Below are 19,379 nucleotides of genomic sequence, written 5' to 3' on the forward strand. Positions count from 1 at the left end.
TCCCTTCAGATTATGGGGATTTTTGCTGCTCGCTTTCTTTAAAAGAGAGCCGTAAGGTTTAACCTGGCAGCAGAACCGGTGGGATTCCACCCTGATTACGGGACGGAGTGGGACACAAAGCTGACCACGCAGAGCAGCTCCGTCCCCTGCAGCCCCACCGGTGACCCCCTGAGCTCCAGCCCTTCCCAGAACCCACAGACGGGAGGATGAGCATCTGAGCACCCACAGCACGACAAAAACCTCTCATCCCACCCTGGGAGACGGGCCCACACGTCCTCACCCAGGAGGGGAACAAAGCACAGTCTTACTGAGAAGGCCTCGGGTTGGCTGGGCTGCTGCACGTGCTGCTCCCCGGGCGCCGTGCTGTGATGCTGTCCTTGCCACTGTGGCCACATCCCCACTCCTTCAGCTGCTGCCCGGGGTTGGAACGGGGTGGGGGTCTGCGCTGCATCTGTGGCTGTTCAATAGGGATGGAATCAGGAAAGGTTTCCTGCTGTAACCAGGGCTGTTTCTTTGCAATCACCCTGGGATGAGTTCCGAGCACTCAGCACTGAGCTGCCACACGGATAACAGGAGACGCCCCCCAGAAGGCGCTGAGCCACCACACAGGTTGAGGTAAGCGTGTGTGGGATTCCAGAGCTCTCATTTCCTCTCAATTAGCCCCAAAATTGACGGGAGGCTCCCCTGAAGCCATCGCCGCACCAAGACAGCAGACTGGCTGCCAAGGGCAGCAGGGAGGCGGCGGCGCTCAGCATCGCCAACAAACAGAGAGCACTGAGTGCCCCCAGGTCGTGTTTTACGAGGGGCTGCCCCCCAACCCCCCCCCAAAGCACCCCGTGCTGCACTCACTGAAGCCCACGCCGCGGCCGGAGAGGTTTGGGTACGCAGAGCTGCTGGGGGAAGCCGTGGAGCCCGGAGCTGCCATGGGGCTGAAGGAGGACGGGGAGCCCTGGAACGTCCCCATGCTGAAGGAAGGCGGCCGAGTCTTCACTGCCTGGGAGGCCACCTGCTGTGGGACAGCAAGAAGTGGGGGAGGAAAGGAGAGATGGGTTCCCCTGGACCCTGATCTGAGCCAGGGTGAGGCGCTGCCGGCCTGGCTCACGTCTGCATGCACAGCAAAGTGCCCTCCCCCATTCCTGCTGAGCAGTTCTCCATTGCAAGCTCTCCTCTCTGCCTGCAGGAACCCGAACAGCAACCAGCAGCAACGCAGGAGGAGGGAAACGGTCCTACAGCGCTTCCATCAGGGCCAACGCATTCTCTCCCTCTAATCCCTTCTCCCTCCAGCGTTTCCTCAGTGGAAACACCAGACAGGAGCTCCCCGAAGCCCAGAGCTGCAGAGAAGCGCGGGGCAGCCCAGCAATGCAGCCCAGCAGCCGTCGGCTCCGCAGCTCTGCGAGCCGTTCTGACCTCAAAGCAAGCGGCAGAAGCACCCAGCAGAGCTCAGCCCCGAGCTGAGGGTTTGGGCTTTGCTACCTGGGCTGTGAACGCTGGTCGGGTCCCGGCAGCCCAGCTGCTCCCGCTGACCTGAGCAGGGCTGGCGTGGCGTGAGATCTGAGCCAGGATCCGGCCCGACGCCGCCGGCTGCTGCTGGATGATGTTCACCGGAGGCACCATGCTGCTGCTCCTGGGGGAGGAAAAGAGCTCAGATGGATTCCTGCGGCCCAGACGCCGCCCGTGCGAGCTGCCGGGGGGGAAAGGCAGCACAAACAGCTGCAGCAATTCCCCCCACCTGCTCACACCCTGCAGGCACAACCAGCAGCAGCTGCTCCGCTCACCCAGCCCGGCTCTGGAGCTGCACACGTCCAGAGGTGCAGCCACCCCACAGATCAATTTCAGTCAGCGGAGGGACAGCAGGGGGAAAAACAGGGCTGGGAAGGTGAAAGCGACGGGGAGGACCTGAACAGCAGCAGGTCCCGCGGGGCTCCCCGGGCCCAAGGCAGCAGCAGAGGGCAGCGAGCACACGGGAGAACTTTTCTTCCCCTCCTCTGCGCCCCCGACGCTGCGTGGGCTCCCCCTGCATTTCTGAGAGCGTTTGCAGAGGGTGGCAGAGACGGAACGGGATAAGGGAAGAAGTCAAAGGAGGCCACTGAGAAATGCAGCACAGGAAAGCTCACCTGAAGTTCTCAGCGGGCCGCGATGGTGTGAAAGTGTTTCCCTGGGGGAAGAGGGCGGGGTTGGCAGGCACTGAGCTGGCAGGAATGGCTTTGTTCTGGTCTGCAGAGAGAGGTTCGGAGTGAGGCACAGCTGTGAGGCAAAGCGCTGAGCACCGCGGTCCCTTATGCAGCCATGGGAGCCCAGACAGTCCTGCAGGAGCCCAATTAATTTGATTCTCTCTCCATTTTCTAATCAGCTTTGAACTGAGGTCCTCAGCCCACAGACACAGCACTGCTCTCTGGGCACAAAGGGCCACTGACACAGACCTCCCACCTTCAGAACCGACCCACGTGGAGCAGGGAGCACCCAGAGCCGAACCCGGGTCCGATGAACGTGCTGTGCATCCCTACCTGCATTGATGCTGCTGTAGATCTCCCCAAACCTCGGGTCCCTCTCCTGGTTGAAGAGGCTCTCTGCCTTCTCCAGTGGTTTGCTGTGCTCCGGGCCAGCAGCGGTCACGGGCTGCACAGGAACCTGGGAGCAGGGAGGATGGAAGCGCTGAGCACAGCAGCACAGAGCAGAGCAGCCCTGCAGTCCAGGACAGCACAGCAGAAGAGCCCACGGGGCAGCGAGGAGCTGAGAAAACCTCCCTGCCCAAAGCCAACCTCAGCTCAAACTCAGCCGCCTCCAGGAAAAGGGCTGGACCTGAATAACACGAGAGGGGCAACCAAAGCCCCCAGCGTTTACCTGCTCGAACCCAGACAGGCTCTCTCTTCCTGGCACCACTTCCAACTCTGTCTGCTGTGGCTGCTGCTGCTGCTGCCTAAAATAGAAAGCGTTTGTAACAGGAGAAGAGTGGCTGCTAAAAGCCTTTGCTGAGGGCACGGATCCTCTGCGGTTACACCAATGGCTGATGAGCCCAGAGGAGTTCACTGCTGCAGAGAGGAACGTTTGGGGAGCAAAGCTATGGGACAGGAGGGCAGAACCAGCGAGAGAGGCACGGTAAAAGGAGCTGAGCACCTCCTGACCTTGAGGGCAGCTGTGCTGTGCCCATCTCCAGGGGAAGGCTGACACTCTGCCCCAGCTGGGGCCTCTGCATTGGGTTTGATAGGGCAGGTCGAGATTCCTGGCTTGAGTTCCTTTAAAGCAAAGAAAAAGGGAAGGAAAAAAACAAAACCAACAGATTTAAAAAATACCAAATGAGAGCAAAGAGCTGGGTGCTGCCTGCAGGAGGACGGGTCTGCATCAGGCAGGAGTGGAGCTGGTTTTGAAAAACTCTTCCAGCGAGGGATCCTTCCTCCAGCTCCCATTGTCCCTGAGAGCAGGGCTGGCCATGGAACACAATTTAAGGGTCCGTGGGCTCTGCCCCCCCAAGCCAGGGCAGGGAGCAGCCTACACCACCTCTGTGCTGCTGCTACAGCACAAGGACAGGTTGGAGGGGTCTACAAACGCCCCAAAGTTTTCCATTTAAATCTACACCACTCCAGAGCCGGAGCCTGCAGAGACCGCAGCACTTCCAGCCTCTGAGCCACACGTTGGTGGAGCTCTTTATGCTCTTCTGTTAACTCTCAGAAGTCATTTTCCTCCCAGAAGAAAGGAGCAGAGGTGCAGCCTTTTCTCAGCAGCTCTTTTGGAAGCTGCTGGTTCTGAAGCAGCGCCTGATCCTGGAGAAGGAACGACGTCACACCAAAAACCCAGCAGAGATGCACACAGATAAACTGCATCACAAACACAAACTGCACCCCAGCCTGAGCCTGCACGGCACTTTTGGAGGCGTGAGTATGGACGTGAGAATGGATATGTGTGGAATGGGCGAGCTCCAAGAGATCTCTCTATGCCAGGACAGCACAGCCCTGCGCTCAGACCAGGGCTCTTTGAAGCCAGAGGGGTTGGACTGACACGGCTCAGCTCAATGCTTTCTCACCACAACACAGCACTGTGCCACCGGGGTAAGGAAGAAGTGCTACCCGAGCTCCTGCTCCTTTCCTCACCTCAAATAAAACCCGAATCCTGCCTTTCTTTCCACCTGCTCATAGGCACAAGCAATCCTGCCTGACTTGCAGAGGTCCCAGCTGAGGCACAGCCAGGCCCGAAGCTACGAACCGCAGCCAGGAGGGGTTTTTCCTTTTGTTTCAGTTGCTGCTGCTCTGGAAGGGCCTTGCAGCTCCGCCCGGGGACAGGCAGCACTGTGATGGAGCACTGCGTGCTGCCAACACACCGAGACAGACAGGAGGGAAAAGAAGAGAGCGGCAGTGAGGGCAGAAGAGAGCGGCAGTGAGGGCAGTCTGCCCCGAGCACCGCTCAGGAGCTCCTGAATCCGAGCACAGAACTACGGGAGGAAAATAAACATTTAAGCTTTCTACCATCAACTGTCCTGCTCATGGGAAAAGCCAATCTGGAGCAGCTGCCCTCCTGGATGGGACAGTAGGAAATGCATTCAGGCGTGAGCTCAACTAACATCAGAGCTCTGAATGCAAACACAGACAGAAACTTGCTCCAGTAACCAGGGTGAAGCGAGGCGCTGCTGGAGCCGAGCCCTACCGCCGAGACAGCCAAAGGGCCTTTCCTGCACTCTGCAGCCCTTTGGCATCTGCCACAGCCCAGGAAAAGAGCACTCAGGGATCTGCTGGCTCCTCCAGGGCCTACGCACACACACACTGATGGGAAGCTTGGTGAGGGAGAGGCCAGAGCTCCTGCGGTTCTGTGCTGCTGTTTACTGTGGGGCGAGATCCCATCGGGTTCGTGTGCACCACTGGGGGGTGGCGATCGTTTCCATGTACATACTTGACGTTGGTGTTGGTACAGATGATGTACTCAATTTCATCCGAGTAGGGGTTCTGGAAGGTAAAGGAGCTGGTTCTCATCCAGAGCCATTCCCGGTTTTTGGATCGGAATCGGAACATGACTGACAGAACCTGGCCTTTTAACTTCACCACCTAAAAAAACGTAACGCCATCAGTAGGACCTGATAAAAAGAAGGGGTTGAAGAGCAACTTGCTTCTGAGCCACCCCCCTCCAACAGCTGCGATGGCCCTTCTGCCTGAACCCTACCAGACCCTCCTGACAGCTGAGCAGCACTGCTGCCATTCCCTCACGCTGCCCCGAGACCCGAATGACGTGGGAGGGGGAACCTGACATCACCACTGTGGCTTTTGCTTTTCTTATCTCTTTGCACTGGTGAGATGTATGAGGAAACCTGCAGCAAAAGGAGCACGCAGCGTTGCTTCTGCTCCCGGCTACTGGGACGAATGGATATGAGCAGCTCTTGTCTGGAGTCATGGAAGCACGGGGCAGTCTTACCTGCCCTGCCACAAAGTCCAGCGCCCTCAGAAATAAGAGTAACCACAACAGGGCAAACAAATCACATCCATTCCGAGCTCTGCAGCACTGGGCTGGGCCCTAGGGATGAACCAGTGTTTCAGCCACAGGAGCGTGTTGGAGTAGGCTCTTTGTAAGCATGTCTCTGGCCCTAAAAGCAGACTGGACCAGCAACCAGAGGATGAATTCAAGAGTCAGACATCAGATGCTTCTGTTTTGTTTTGCACTACTGCAGTTTTGTGACTAGATCTGTAGCTGCTTGCCATTCCTAAGGTTTATTCTTCTGTTGTTGTTGGTTTGTTTTTTTTCCAGTTATGTTTCATTGCTTTGCAAGCACCGAGACAGAGTCTAATTTGAACACCACACCACGCAGAGAGGGGCACTTTAAGGGCTTTACCTGCTGAAAGCTGTCCCGCAAAAGCTGCTGGTCCTCTGGGTGACAGAAATCCACAATGTCCTTCCCCAGAAGTTCCTAATTTTGAAGGAATTGGGAGAGAGATCAAAGCAGTTTGCATCAGGAACTCACGCTCCCTCAGTTCCACTTCAGAGCTGCTCCCCCAGCACCAGCCTCCCTGCATCCCCGTTACTCAGAGCAACTGCAGGCCCTGCTGTGCTGTACCGAAGCACACACTAACTTTGATCTCCAACTCATATGGAAGCAAAAGCAGTCTTAATTGACATCTGACATAACTCAGAGCTGCCAGCTCCATCCACGATCAAAACACTTCAGAAAGTGGATGAAAAGCAACCGCTGGAGGAGAAACAACGCCTGGTTCGGTCCCTGGGCCAGGCCTGTTAGATAAGCAGGGCCGTGATGCACAAAAGAGGAGAGGAAAAGAAACCAAGTCTGAGCAGCAGCTCGTGCTTAGGAAGCTCCTGCTGCTCTCTCACCTGTGGCTGGTAGCCAACAGTAGCCACACAGCGGTGGTCTATGAAGGTGAAAATGCCTTCTGTGTTGTGCCGGGAGATGAACTCTGTTGGCTGACAAACGTTGCTCATGTCTGTACAGTTGGGTGAGCTGGTGACCTGCAAGGAAAGGCAGGCGCTGTGAGAGCTGCTGAGCCTGGCAGAGCTGTCCTGCCCTGGCAGCCAGTCCTGCAGGAGGATCTGCAGCCGCCAGGGAACACGGTTCAGCTCTGCAGGCTTTTAGGACAAGGAACCATTGGAAGATGCCACGCACCTGGAGCCTGCCGATGGCCACGAGGCAAAACTTGCTGCCCTGGCCAGCATCTGGGTCATCATCAGGCAGTGAAACACCTGAGAGAGGAGTGCCAAAAATTCCAGCAAGGTCAGTACAGGAAGAACTGCTGATTTTGGAGGAAAAAAAACAGACAGACATGCAGTTCTGGCTCTGAGAAACTTCTCCACCCCACTCTGTAACTCAGAATCCTTTTCCAGGAAGGAATTTGGTAAGTTAAGCTGCCTCCCCACTCCCCGTTCTTGCCAGAATGGTTTAAGTTCTCTCACTTCCAGCTCACAAATCAGATGGCCTACCACGATTCCTGCCCTCTACAGAGGGTACTGTGCAGGCACAAACCTCCCTCATCCCACATCTGCAAAAATCAGTTCAGTCCCAACACAACTGAAAGTGACAGATGTCCACAGAAAGCGTTTGCCTGCACTTCAGAGTTCACTTCAGAGCCACGTGTCCTCAGGCACAGCTGGGGGCTTTGCAGAGCTGTTACCTGCTGGGGGCCAGGCCTTGATGTAACCCGTGCAGTGCACCACCACGTAGTGAGGCTCTCCGTCCTTCGTCGCACCTAAGCCGTTCCTTGGGAGAGAGAAGCAGTTCTGATCAGGCCTCGTGTCAAATCAGGTCAGGCAAGGTCTGTAATTGCCTCCCAGAAAACTTCCACAGAACGTCTTGGAGGTAAAGAGAGACTGAATGTAAATGTGAGAGCTCTGAGGACACAGACTCGGGTCTGTGGGGACCTCAGGACTTCTGGGTGCTTTCCTGCAGAGCTGCCTTCCAGGTGGGTACGTCAGAATCTGCCTCATCTTTTAATTAACACAAAGACAACATCCACCAGAGCCCAACAACAACAGTCTGAACAACACGTGGCTTTAAACTGGCTTCAAACCCAAGTCTGGAGTCATCAAGGAAGTCTAATCTTTCTTAGGATGAACTTTGGTTCCTCCTCCAGCACTTCTCTTCACGCTCTTCTATGAGCTGTGTGAGCTCACAGTGCCCCAGGACACCCCCAGGACACCCCCAGGGCTCTGCTGGAGAGCTGTGACCCCCTGGATTCCCAGCCATGCAGAGGCTTTGCCCATCACCCTCATCTCACTCACCTGCAGCGATTCCTCATGAAGCTGAGACGATTTACAGACACCGAATCCACTGAGCTGTTGCCACACCTGTACCAGAGTAAGGAGCGAGGGGAAGAAATGCTTTTGTCTTTCTTGGTCAACGTCAAAACAATCTCACCATCCTGAGTTAGCCAAAGTGCACTATGAATGGGGATGAACCTTCGAATCTCCATCACGCGGATGGAAAGCACTGACTCGGGGTGCTTGAAGAAGAGCTGTGACACGTGGGGGTGAAATAAATTGTTACTTGAAACTGAGTCTCCTACAACAACAGCAGAGAGCCATCTTAGCACGGGGCAAATAAACTCAGCTGCTGGCTCTGCGTGGAAAGCCGTGCCACGTTGTGTCACAACGAGCAAAGAGAGCTGGAATAAGATGAGTGAGTTCAGCTTCAGCCTCAAGTGACGTCCCTGAAGGCTCTGTCCATTACCTCATGCGGCAGATGAAGGATCTCCGTGAGCCCATGCACATCCTCATGGACTGCTGCCCTTCCTTCTTGACAGTTCCCGTCTTCAAATCCAGGATACGACCTGAAGAAGGAAGGAGAAGCCAGGGGTTACTGCAGTTCCGCTCCTTTCCCCAGCACAGGCACCAGGCAACGTGATTAGGAAACCATCAAGAGAGAAGTGTCACCAGTGGTACCTTTAGATGCACTCTCAGGGGGGGCTGCAGGATCCTTGTTAGAAAGGCACCAGGGTTTGGTTCCTTCTACAAAGGGAAGGTTTTAATCCAAGTCCTTCGCTGGCTTTCGCTCTGCCCTCCCCTGCCCGCCCTCCCCGGGCTGCATTACCTGTCAGTGCATTCTCTGAGGTGGAGAGCTGCTCCCTCAGCTTGCCCACATCATCTGGGTGCACCTGGTCGTACAGCGTGCTGCCAAACCACTCCGACTGGGGCTGGTTGAGGACGGGAGTCACCGAGTCGGAGACGTAAACCACCCTCCCCGTCTCACAGGACACGATGAACAGAAAACCATCAGCTGCCTCCAGGATCAGGTGTTTGAGTTCCTGCGTTCACAACACACCAATCTCTCACTCCAGAGACACAGAGGCGATGCCCTCCCGGCCCCCCCAACCCTTGGACCCCCAGCTCTGCCACCAGAGAATCACAGAATGGCCAGGGTTGGAAGGGACCTCGAGGATCACCAAGCTCCAACCCCCCGCCACACGCAGGGCCACCAACCCCCATTTCACAGCAGCCCAGGCTGCCCAGCGCCCCATCCAACCTGGCCTTGAGCACCTCCAGGGATGGACGGGGATCCACAGCCTCTCTGGGCAGCTGTCCCCACAACGAACCCCCCCCTGCTCTGTGATGGCAGCGCTCCCCACAAAGCCAACACCTGGTCGGTGAGGAAGGAGGGTTTGTAGGTGCCATCCGTGGAGGTGTTGCCTGTGCCACGCAGGGACTTCATGTGGGACACGGCCATTCGCAGGATGGTCAGCTTGTCCGGTTTGCGTGCCAGGGCGCTGCAGGTGGGCACCATGTCAGACAGCTCGGTGATGTAGGCAGTCATTTTGTTCCTCCGCCTACGTTCGATCTCGCTGTGATTCTCCCTGGCAGGAAAGCAGGAAGATGGAGTTACCACCAGGCCAGGAGGCTCCGCTGCCGTCCCAACGCTCCCAGGGTGCAGAACACAGAGATGCATCGGGGTCACTGGGAGTTAGGAGGACTGCAAGCACCCTGCATGCTGCTCGTGCACAAAGGGACGCAGGAACGAGTGCGAGAAGAGCCTACAGCTGCACCTTCCTTGCTTCGGATGAGAGCCTCACTTTGTGCCACGCTGCTTCCCTGCTGTCTCCTGAAGGCTACAAGCTAAGCTGTGCTGCTTGAAAAGACAAAGCAGCTTTTCCACCACCTCTGGAACGCTTCAACCAAGGACTCCTTCCTTCACCACAGCCCCTGCTCTCAAGGGGGGTTCAGCAGACTCCATCGGGAGCAGCACAGCACGCAGCAGATGCTCACCCTGCTCCCTGGTTGAGGATTGCACACATCCCTCCATCTCCAGCAACCACGTAAGGAGGCCAGGGCCGCAATTAAGACTCGGATATCTAAATTACAACGGACAAACCTCACCTTGCACTGCCCTCATGGAGATGCTCCCTGTTACACTGAGGTCCCCTTGCAGCAACGTGGCAGAACGGGAAGCTTCAGAGCAGACACGGCCTGACTTCTGCACCAACAGGGACAGCCCCTCTGCCAGGCAGCCCCTGGGTGCCCACACAGCCCTGCAACAAGTGCTGACCACCTACTGCCCTTCGTGAGGCTCTTCATGGTCCTTTGCAAGCCCCCTCACAAGGCACATCCCTTCCCAGGTCCCTGGGGTCAGGATATCGCCTTTCAGACCTGGTCCTTCCTATCCAGCGCTGCCACCAAGTGGGCTTTCCCCCAAAAAAAGAACCTACAAGCCAGGTTTCCTATACAAAAGGATGGCTGGGATCTAAGGAAGCAGTGATGGGAACATGGAATGAGATGAGCGTGGGAGGAACAGACAGGCAAGTGAGTTAAAGAAGACAAAACACAAGAAGGGAGCACCCATCAGCACCAGATGCGCGCAGCCATTCAGCGGCTGCAATCCTCACTGCAAGGCCAGAAGAAGTGCTTAATTATCACACTCACCTTTGATTCAGCTTCTCCAAACCTGCATGCTGGAGCGTGAAAGCAAAACCACCTCCCCTAAAAAGCTACTGGGAATCCAGCAGAGCTCTCACTGCCAAGTATTCCTTACCCCACCACTGCGTGACAGCAGGAAGTCGCTACCAGGGAGAGAGGGAAGGGGAATCCACAGAACACTGCTGGGTGCTGCTCTCACAGCCCCACCTCTCAGTCCTCCTCAGCCCCACAGATACTGGAGCTGTGCACCACCATTTGGGGAAGGCTGCCTTGGGGGGGTCTGTATTTAAAAGCAGGGATCAGCTGAGCAGAACTGAACCCTTCTCAGCTCCGCACGCTAAGAAGGAGCGCAGGGTGGGACAGCCCAGGGAAGTGACAGGGCAAGTCTGCAGGATGGCAGACCACAAAGCAAGCCATTCTCTGCAAACTATCAACATAAATTACGAACAAAGAGGCTGTGGGTGGCAAGCAGTAAAAATCCTGATGGTTTTATCAGCTGGTTTCTTGCTTTTCTGCAGTTTGGGTACACTCTGGGGCCATGCTTTCCTGCAGCCCCTGACAGCACACCTCCAGCAGCTGCAGATGTTCCCTCCAGGGTTTGATTCTGCGTTAAGGTTCAACAGGGCAGCACTGGAAATGAATGCTTCAGCCACTCCTGTGAGAGCCACAGTCCCCATCAAACTACAATCAGGAATCCAGGGAATAAACAGAACCCTGTCTGCAGCAAACCTGACTTGTTCTCGTGGGAGGGGCTTTATTTTCCCTGGATGTTTTGTTTTGTTTTGTTTTTACAGGGCCATGAAATGAAGAGGTAGGAAGAAATAACCAACCTGCAGAAGCACAGCTGTGAATGGCTGCTCTGACACGGACTCAGCATCCCTGTGATGGACCCCATTCAGAAGGAGGCCCGTGGCACCTGAGCAGCACAGGTTAGCAAAGCTGCAGTGCTGAGTGAAGCAGCAGCCCAAGCACGCTCAGCCCAGCAGCTTTCAAGGAACAAATCCTCTGCGTGCTCCCCACGGACATTCCTGCAGCAGGACTGGATGCCTTTCCCCTCCTATTTCCAATTCCACAGCAATTTCCAACAGTCTGTTCGTTTCCAAGTCCTCTACTGCAGCAGTGGGGGGAGGGAGGGGGACAAAAAGGAGGAGGGATGCCTAGAGAGACACGAAGGAAAGGGAGTACTCTGCTGGTCCATGCTTGCAATCTCCATTCTCCTACCTGGCAAGTCTCTCCTTATCCGCTGAACTCTGCTCATCATCAGACCTAAAAATAAAATCAGTGAGCTAAGCTCCAATGGAAAAAAAGTTGAGTGGAATGAGAAGTGGGAGGATGCACGAGGAAAGCCGGCCTGCAGGCACGCCTGGGCTGCAGAGGAGCGGTTCCACGAAATAAAATGGGTGCTCTGCACCCTCACGCAGCAGAGCAGTGCCAGCCAGCCAGGTGGTTTTAAAGCTTTAAGATGTTTATCAGATGGTGAAACAGGTGGGGGGTGGGGAGGGGTTGTGTGACCGAGTGCAGTTTGCTCTGTGCAAGATTAAGAGGTTAATGGCACAGCTACAAACGGGGCCCCCACCACATTCAGCTGACCTTTCTTTGGAAGGAAAAGGAAATAAATCAAGGAGAGCCTCTTTGGTGTTATGAACAAACCAGGAAAGCGGATGGAAGGAAAGCCAACCAAATCTGAAGACAGCTGGGCTCACAGGCAGCACAACTCACAGCCAGCACCACACATCTATGCAACGCTGCCACGGTCAGCACAGCTGCAGGCCCTGTGGCACACGTGGATGTCGTGTGTCCCATGCACAAGGCAGCAGACCCAGCAGCCTGCCTGCGCCGCCAGCTTGCAGGAGGAACCTGCAGACCCTGTTCTGCCAAGGCTGCTGTGGTTTTCCCCTCGAGATCTGGCTGCCCTGGAGAACAAACTGCCACACAGCCGCCATGTCCTGAGCTGCAGCTTCTCGGCGAGGCAGCCACGGAGGGACAGCAAGGCCTGCACTGCTGGGCACAGCACACAGGAGGAGCACGACGTGAGCCTGCAGCTCACGGGAGGGAACGAAGCTGCTGGCCAGCTCACACCAACCATCACCAATTTTGCCTGATTTCAGACCAAATCAACCCACTTACAAAAGCTGGAGGACCTCGGTTCAGAAGCCCCACTGGTTACGAAGGGATGATCAGCGTGCCAGCGAGCCCAAGTGTTGGCACCGCCACCTTTACCCCATGCAATGAGATGCTGAGAGGGACCCACTGCTGCAGGTGCAGCACAGTGCAGACATCTGGGGAACCTTCACTTCCATCCCACCCACCTCACTGCAATGCACGACCTCGGGGGAAGCAGAGGAAAAGGCCCCAGGCCCACAATGCTCCCCCTGCACCCAGCACAGCCACCCACCCCTCAGTGAGGGGGACAATGCTGGGCCCCCGTGGGGACAGCCTGGAACTCGCAGAGCTCAGGATGCTCACAGGAGCAGCTCAAACAAAACAGACCCATGAAATGGTTCTGTTCAGCTCCACGGGCTTCAAAAAACCAAACAAAAAAAAACCCAAACCACTAAAAGGTGGAGGCAAATCATTGCCCACAGTGTCTCCATTTAAAGGAAGCCTCTGCTGAGCTGCCCACAGAGCACACAAACCACACAGCTGAGCACAGGATTGGCCAGGAAACCCCAAGTAAAACCTGAACTAAGCAAGAGAGAAAAGAACAAGAGCCCAAAGCAGCAGCTGAAACATTGAGAAAGATGATCAGTTCCTCATAGCTGCAATAAATTGGTTCAGAAAAAGCATCAAGGGAAATATCTGGGTCCTCTGGTGTAAGTGCACCTTCCTTCAAAGGAGAGAAAGCTCACTGATGGAGAGCAGGGCAACCAAAGTGCATCACAGCACATCCTTACCTGGCAAATCGCTCCTTATCATTTGGCATTGGGTCATCATCACACCTGGGAGGAGGGGAGAAGAATTATTAAGTAATTATTACGTGTTCGCTCTTATTCCGAAGACACTGAGAGGACAAAGTTTATCAAATCACGTAGAAAACGCCTGGTGTGGAGCAGGCAACTGTGCATCAGCAATCCAGAAGCACACTCTCCATTCATCTAGTTCAAGTAATTAGGCTGGACGTGCTGATCACCTAGATTGTTTTGCACATCACTTTTCTATCAAGGTCATCTCGCTCAGTAATTCAAGCACAAACACACAGAGCAACGGCTTCAAGTGAGGTCTGGAGGTACAAACCAGCAGCTGCATGCAGAGGATCTCAGGGGCAGCCCCTGAGCCACAGGGGCCATTATAACCCCAAAGTCATTTGCAGTCATCTCTAATTAACTGTCCAACCCTAAGCCATGCAGTGAGACTGCGAGAAAGTGACAGAAGAGCTTCCAAATCTTCTGCACTCCATATGGATCGTGAGGAGATGCCTGCAGTCCCGCCAGCTCCCACAGGAACAAGGAGGTCTCTGGAACTGGAGCATCTTCACAACAGATGTAAATGCAGAAACACCAACAAAAGCTCAGCACCTCACTGTGGTGCCAACAAGGCACCGGGCAGAAGGCTTTTCTGTACAACAAAGGGGGGTTTGGCCAACAGCTGTGCTCTTACAGTGCCAAAACAACCAGGAGATGGCCGAGAGGCCACAAACTGCTTTGCCTTGTGTTGGCACTGAGCTCTGTAGCACCACGGGGAGCAGCACTGCTCCCAGCCCTCAGTGCAGACCACGTGAAGTGGTGGAAGGATCCCTTCCCGGCCAGAGCCCTCCTCCAGACTCACAGCCACGTGCACAGCAGCTTTGGCAACAGCTGCAGATGGAGGAATACTGCTTACTAAGAGAAAAGAGTCCAAGGAAGCGAAGCACTGCCTCCTTCACAGCCCCTCCTTCCCCCTGCGCTGCTGGAGCAGCAAGCTCCTCCTCGGGGGGATGCGGAGGCATCCAGACCACACAGTAGGAACTTCTGTACGTAAGGCTCTCCCTCACCTGAGGAATTTACTGTTCCCTTCGCCATCATCATCAAAATCAAGCCTGAAAAACAAGCAAGATAAGAATTATTAACCAAGCAGATTCCCTTTCACAAGCTGCTTTTCCCCGTGTCCTTCAGGCAACGTTTGAAAGGAGGATTTCAGTAACCCCAAGTACTGACATAAAACCATTTACAAAGTTTAGAGGAGCAGAGAAGATGTTCTCTTATGTGCAAAGGAGCAGGGAAACAGCTCAGGAGAGAGGCTGAGCACCACTGCATTCCTGCTCCAAAGGCTCCAGATGTCAGAGCAGCAATGCCACAACTGCTCCTCGCTGCCCAAGGGGCTGAGAGTCACCCCTCAGAGACTGCAGCTCAAAGCTTGGATCAGCTGTGATCGAACACGACTCTAACAAACGGACTGAGAGGACAGAAAGGGGTTTTTTGCTGCGCTTCCTTCCAGGACGGAAAAGTGGCACGCAGAGGCAGCACTGTGCTCCTAAATGAAGTGTGAGGAAGGAGCAGCAGGCAGCGTGTGGGAGTGACAGCAAACGGAGGAGAAGGAAAGTGAGCAATGAGGAGGGCAGGGAGAGGTTTTAATTAGCTTGGAAGTGAAGAGGAGATTTCTTGTGCCAGGAATTTAAGAGAAGCCACTCAATATCCTTTTAATTTGCAGAGGCATCTGCAGCAAACAGAAAGCCTCCCACCAGCACAGTGAGGCTTCCCTGCAGCCTCCCCCACAGACACACAGCTGGGAGGGTCTGAGCGGGGCACAGACATTCCCTGCTCTCGTTGTGCTGCAGCTCTGACCTGCTTGGGGAACAGCCCCTTTCCTAACCCAACTCTTCCATCTCCTTTTTTTGTGTGTAATACAGAACAGGGAAGCGAGCAGCGTAAAGCCTAGCATGGACAGTGGGAGTGAGTGAAGGCACGGAGGCTCACCAGCAGACAAGCAGAAGGCTGGCTGCCCCACATGCAGCTCACACTCACGCAGCTCACACTCACGCAGCTCACACTCACGCAGCTCACACTCACGCAGCTCACACTCACGCAGCTCACACTCACGCAGCTCACACTCACGCAGCTCACACTCACACGCGCAGCTCACGCTCACACACGCAGCTCACGCTCACACACGCAGCTCACGCTCGCAGCTCACGCTCACCCTGGACGCCTCTTGGCTGCTCTCTGCACGATGGCTCCTCCAGTTTGAGTTCCAGCCCCGGGGTTCCCTGAGCCGACGGCTGCGCCCAGCGAGGAGACATCTGATGCCATTTCTAAACGGGGGAGGGGGGAGAAAAAGAAACCACTGCGACTCCAGACCTTCCTCCAGCTCGGATGGGAGGGGATTCTCAGCCCTCCTTCCCAGCAGCGGCACCGCAGCGTCTGAAGCAGAGATTCTGTGCCATGTGTTCCCAGCCCTCCCATCTGCTGCCTCCCCACGCTCTGCGCTAAGGGCCCATCTCCAGCTTGGAGCACATGCTGTTCTCATCAGCTCAGAAGCTTGGATCGCTGAATTAAAAGCTGCAGCCTCCTTTGCAGACAGAGGAGGAGCCTGACGTGATCACGGGAAGGGGCTGAAGCCACTCCCAGCTCTGCAGAAGGGGAGAAGAGCTGTGGGTTCACAACCACGCCGACAGCACCTCTTCTCCAGGCTCAGGAGACAAAGAATTAACGAAGGCACCTCGAAGCCACGGCCTTACAGACAGCAGCTCCCATCCTGCAGCACCAACGCAGAGGTGGTTACCAGTCCCCAGCTGACCACACACCCACAGCAGCTCTTCCCCAAAACGATGCTGAGCACCGACAGAACCAGCACGAAAGGGGCACCGGACCCAGAGGTAACACTCTAAAAGGTTTTGGGGTTTCCCCCCCCACGTTGTTCTGAAATAAACCCTCTCTATCCATGCTTAGCAGCTGTGCTTTGAGGTTTGCTGCAAAGCAACGACTCCCACCACAACCCTCAGCAGCTGAGCTGTGCTGAGAGCCCCGAAGGCTTCAAACAGCCCAAAGCACCAAGCAGAGCTGCTGTGCTGGAGCTGCACTGACCCAGCAGAGCTGCTGAGCACAGCACTGAGAGCTGCTCAGGTGCCAAACACTGCCACGATGAATCCAAGTCAGGCTTCACAAACACACCAAAAATAAAAGCAAAGGGAACCCAAAGCTCTGGTGCACTGAAGTCTCAGCTGAGCCGATGGCAACAGGCACTGCTAGGTGAGAAGCAAAGGGCAGCAGCACCGTGAAAACATCTCTGCAGCCCAATGGTAACTCCTCACCTCCAGCAAAGCACAGCGTTTCACATCCTGCCCTTCAGGAGAGGAAAAACCCACGGAGCTATTTGCATCATCTGCTTTTCCCCCTTTTTCCCCCCTTTTCCTTCAGATTTTAACCCAGCAGCAGCACTTCTGTGGGCAGACACAGCTGTGCTGGCAGTTTGCAGCAGGGCTGTGCCAACACCAACCACCTCTGCTGGGCAGTTTGCTTTGTTGCCAGCAAACACACCCTTACAACTTCTGCTATTTCCTCCAGAATGCATCTTTTCCCCACAGTAACACTGCCGGCCTGCACTGCTGCTTGCTTTGCCCTCCACACGGCGCTGCTGATGAGTTTTCCTCCTTAGCAGTGCTTCCCTGCAGCACGGAGCAAACAAAGCTGGCAGCTCCAGAGCCCACGGAGCCGACTGCACCTGAGCGGCAGCAGGAGGAGATGAGGGCTGTGCTGGGAAATCAGTGCCGAGGCCGTCCATCCTCCAAGCTGGATGGTGCCCGTCTCCATCATCCCCCACCTCCCCACGCTCAGCTGGAGCTGCCTCAGGCACTGCTGCTGATGGAGGACTCTCTGCCCCCCAGGTAAATCCCATCGTGCAGACAGCTGGCAACCAAAAGGGCTGCTTTGGGTGCAAGCAAACTGGGCTGAAGTGTTCCTTCCTTTCTCCTGGGAGTCCCTGGCTCTTCAGAAAGGCCACAAATTGAGCAGAAAGAACAAAAGTTCCCGGAGTGCTGCTCTGTGTTCATTAAGGAGTGAGGAATTTCCGGCTCGGGGCAGGGAAGGAAGCAGTGCTGCACGGCTCTTCTGCAAAAGGCAGCACAGAGAAATTAAGGATCCCTGCGTGGACCTGAATGGGGACGTGCCAGCATGAGTGCAGTGCATCCAACAGCTGGACCAGGATGGAAGAGGCTGAGGACAGCACAGGGAAGGGCACCTCGAGGGGGGCCGTGCAGCTCAGCCTCATGGAAGGGCTCTGTCGCAACCACTGGCATCTCCACAAGTTCAGAAATGGTCCCAAACAAAAAAACCCAACCATTCCAAGCTGTGACTGAGGAGATGGGCAGCCTGAAGGCTGTTTCCAACCCCAGCAGCACAAGGTTGCTTTCCAGGGCTGGGTGCAGCTCAGCACATTTTTTGCTTACCAAGATTTAAACCCACCCATGCTTCAGCTCCCCACAGAGCTCAGCGCAGCACTCCTACCCCCGTGCAGCCCTCCCCATACAGCAGCTGGCTCCAAACAAACCCCCCAGGAATCCCCTCCGCACCACAGCACTCCATGAGCTGCAGCTGATGAACCACCCACTCACCCACACAGCGTCTGAAGCCTTCTGACAACCCCACTTCATCATGAAACCCATTAAGCAATTAATGGGCCGGGAGCCTCTATGGATGAGGAGCTAACCCGGAGCAAGCACCTCCCTCTGCTGTCAGAGCCGTTTGTCAGCTATTGAACACAGATGTCGATGCTTCTTTTCCCAGAGGACTTTTTGGTGTCGAGCCCCCCTGTTGGACGCAGCACAGCACTCTGAGGGCTGCAAACACTCCGTGGTGCTCTCACAAACGTTTTCCTTTCTCCACTCACCGCATCCTCACAGGGTTGGTTCTCGTCGTCTCTTCCTCTCTCATTCTGCACAACACAGCTCTCCTTCCCTCCTGATCTGCTCATCCTCCATCTGCCAAACTGCTCTGAGCAGCTCCCAACAGAGCCCTCCCCACCACGAGGGCAGCTGATGGGCTGAAGCACAGCCCTGGCTCCCTGCAGCACACCAGGAGCACCTTTTGCTGTGCGAGGAGAACGCAAAGCTGACAGTTTCCCCTTCAGATCCACCTGCTGCTAACCTGGCTCAGGAATGCTCCTTTTTGGTGGCTCTGTTGTGGTGTGCAGTTCTCTTTTTCCCAAGGAATCTCTGAATATGGGATTGCTGCAGGATTTCAGCTCACAATGCGAAACCACAGCGCCGGTTCTGCACCTCAACCACCACAGATGAGCACCCCAATGTGTTTGCTCAGCATCTGAAGCCACAGATGCTTCCAATCCCATTAGAATGCTTTAAAAAAAGGCATCTTTGAGAGGTGACATCGAATCCTCCTTGATAAAGCTGAACAAGTCACACAACCCCACACCCCGTCAGCCTCAAGCCACAAGCGAGAGCAGTCAGCAACCACAAAACATCGCAGCAACACAAGAAAAAAAGAGACACAGAAGCTCAGGTTCTGATCTCAGCCACCCACAACCCTGCAGCCACCAGGTTACTGCAGGGATGGATGGACTGACTGCGGGTTTTGCTAGAAATCCAGTGGAGCCTTCAGGATCCCATCGTCTTGCCTGCTCAGCACGCTGCCAATGACAGCCAGCTGCCCAGACAAGGGCTCCCACTTGGCCACCGACCACAGGGCAGAATGGGCTGAGCTCTGTGCCTCCTGCAGGCATCGCAGCCCGGCTCACCCACAGGCTCTGAGGGGATCTGGAAGAGCTCCTCCATCCCAGCAGCTGGGCGGGCTGCGATCGGTGGAAGGAAAAACCTCCACGAGAAAAAGGGGGGGAAGCAACAGAAGCCATAAAGGGCAGCAGGGAGCAGCACAGCTCTGGCACTGCGGGGCAGGACGGCACCCCACAGAGGTACAACCCCCCCACACACACCTCCACGACCCCAAATCCCCTCATTCCTCCCCAAAACAACGCTCTGCTCAACCAAACCCACCTCGCTGCTCCCACCCCCAACACGGGCCCCCTTCCTCACGCTCACACCCCCAGGGCCCCCAATGGGGCAGCACCCCTCCCCCCCCAGACAGCCCCCCACGCAGCCCTCAGCCCCTTTCCTTCAGGCAGAC

The 19,379-nt window shown here is 55.6% G+C and overlaps 1 protein-coding gene across 11 annotated transcripts; it reads right to left on the reverse strand.

Annotated features, from left to right (window-relative positions):
* Positions 1–16,129, reverse strand: ARNT (aryl hydrocarbon receptor nuclear translocator). Of its 11 annotated transcripts, none has more exons than XM_010723962.3 (21): positions 15,445–16,129; positions 14,300–14,344; positions 13,224–13,268; positions 11,551–11,595; positions 9,059–9,272; positions 8,513–8,726; positions 8,365–8,430; positions 8,153–8,252; positions 7,705–7,770; positions 7,098–7,183; positions 6,593–6,669; positions 6,304–6,438; positions 5,810–5,884; positions 4,879–5,030; positions 3,123–3,233; positions 2,842–2,917; positions 2,505–2,628; positions 2,115–2,214; positions 1,474–1,624; positions 850–1,009; positions 1–457 (listed from the first exon to the last, which is right to left on the reverse strand). In XM_010723962.3, exons 1-21 carry the CDS (start codon positions 15,705–15,707, stop codon positions 96–98), a joined length of 2,667 nt encoding a protein of 888 aa, XP_010722264.1. In that variant the 5' UTR covers positions 15,708–16,129; the 3' UTR covers positions 1–95. The 11 variants fall into 11 exon arrangements, with proteins under 11 accessions (XP_010722264.1, XP_010722265.1, XP_019478678.1 ...); XM_010723963.2 differs by having other exon boundaries at positions 850–1,006; positions 1,525–1,624; positions 15,445–15,556; XM_019623133.1 differs by having other exon boundaries at positions 1,525–1,624; positions 15,445–15,556.
* Positions 16,130–19,379: the final 3,250 nt, after the last annotated feature.

This window comes from Meleagris gallopavo, chromosome 27 (genome assembly GCF_000146605.3).
Source record: "Meleagris gallopavo isolate NT-WF06-2002-E0010 breed Aviagen turkey brand Nicholas breeding stock chromosome 27, Turkey_5.1, whole genome shotgun sequence".
NCBI classification, from domain to species: domain Eukaryota; kingdom Metazoa; phylum Chordata; class Aves; order Galliformes; family Phasianidae; genus Meleagris; species Meleagris gallopavo.

Bases quoted from the DNA above. Each gene is read 5' to 3' on its own strand.
- ARNT (XM_010723962.3), bottom strand. From the start codon at position 15,707: ATGGGAGGGCTGGGAACACATGGCACAGAATCTCTGCTTCAGACGCTG. The intron at 5,031-5,809 runs GTAAAGCCCTTA...ACGTTTTTTTAG, and splicing joins TGCGGGACAGCTTTCAGCAG to GTGGTGAAGTTAAAAGGCCA. The intron at 2,215-2,504 runs GTAGGGATGCAC...CTCTCTCTGCAG, and splicing joins CTACAGCAGCATCAATGCAG to ACCAGAACAAAGCCATTCCT.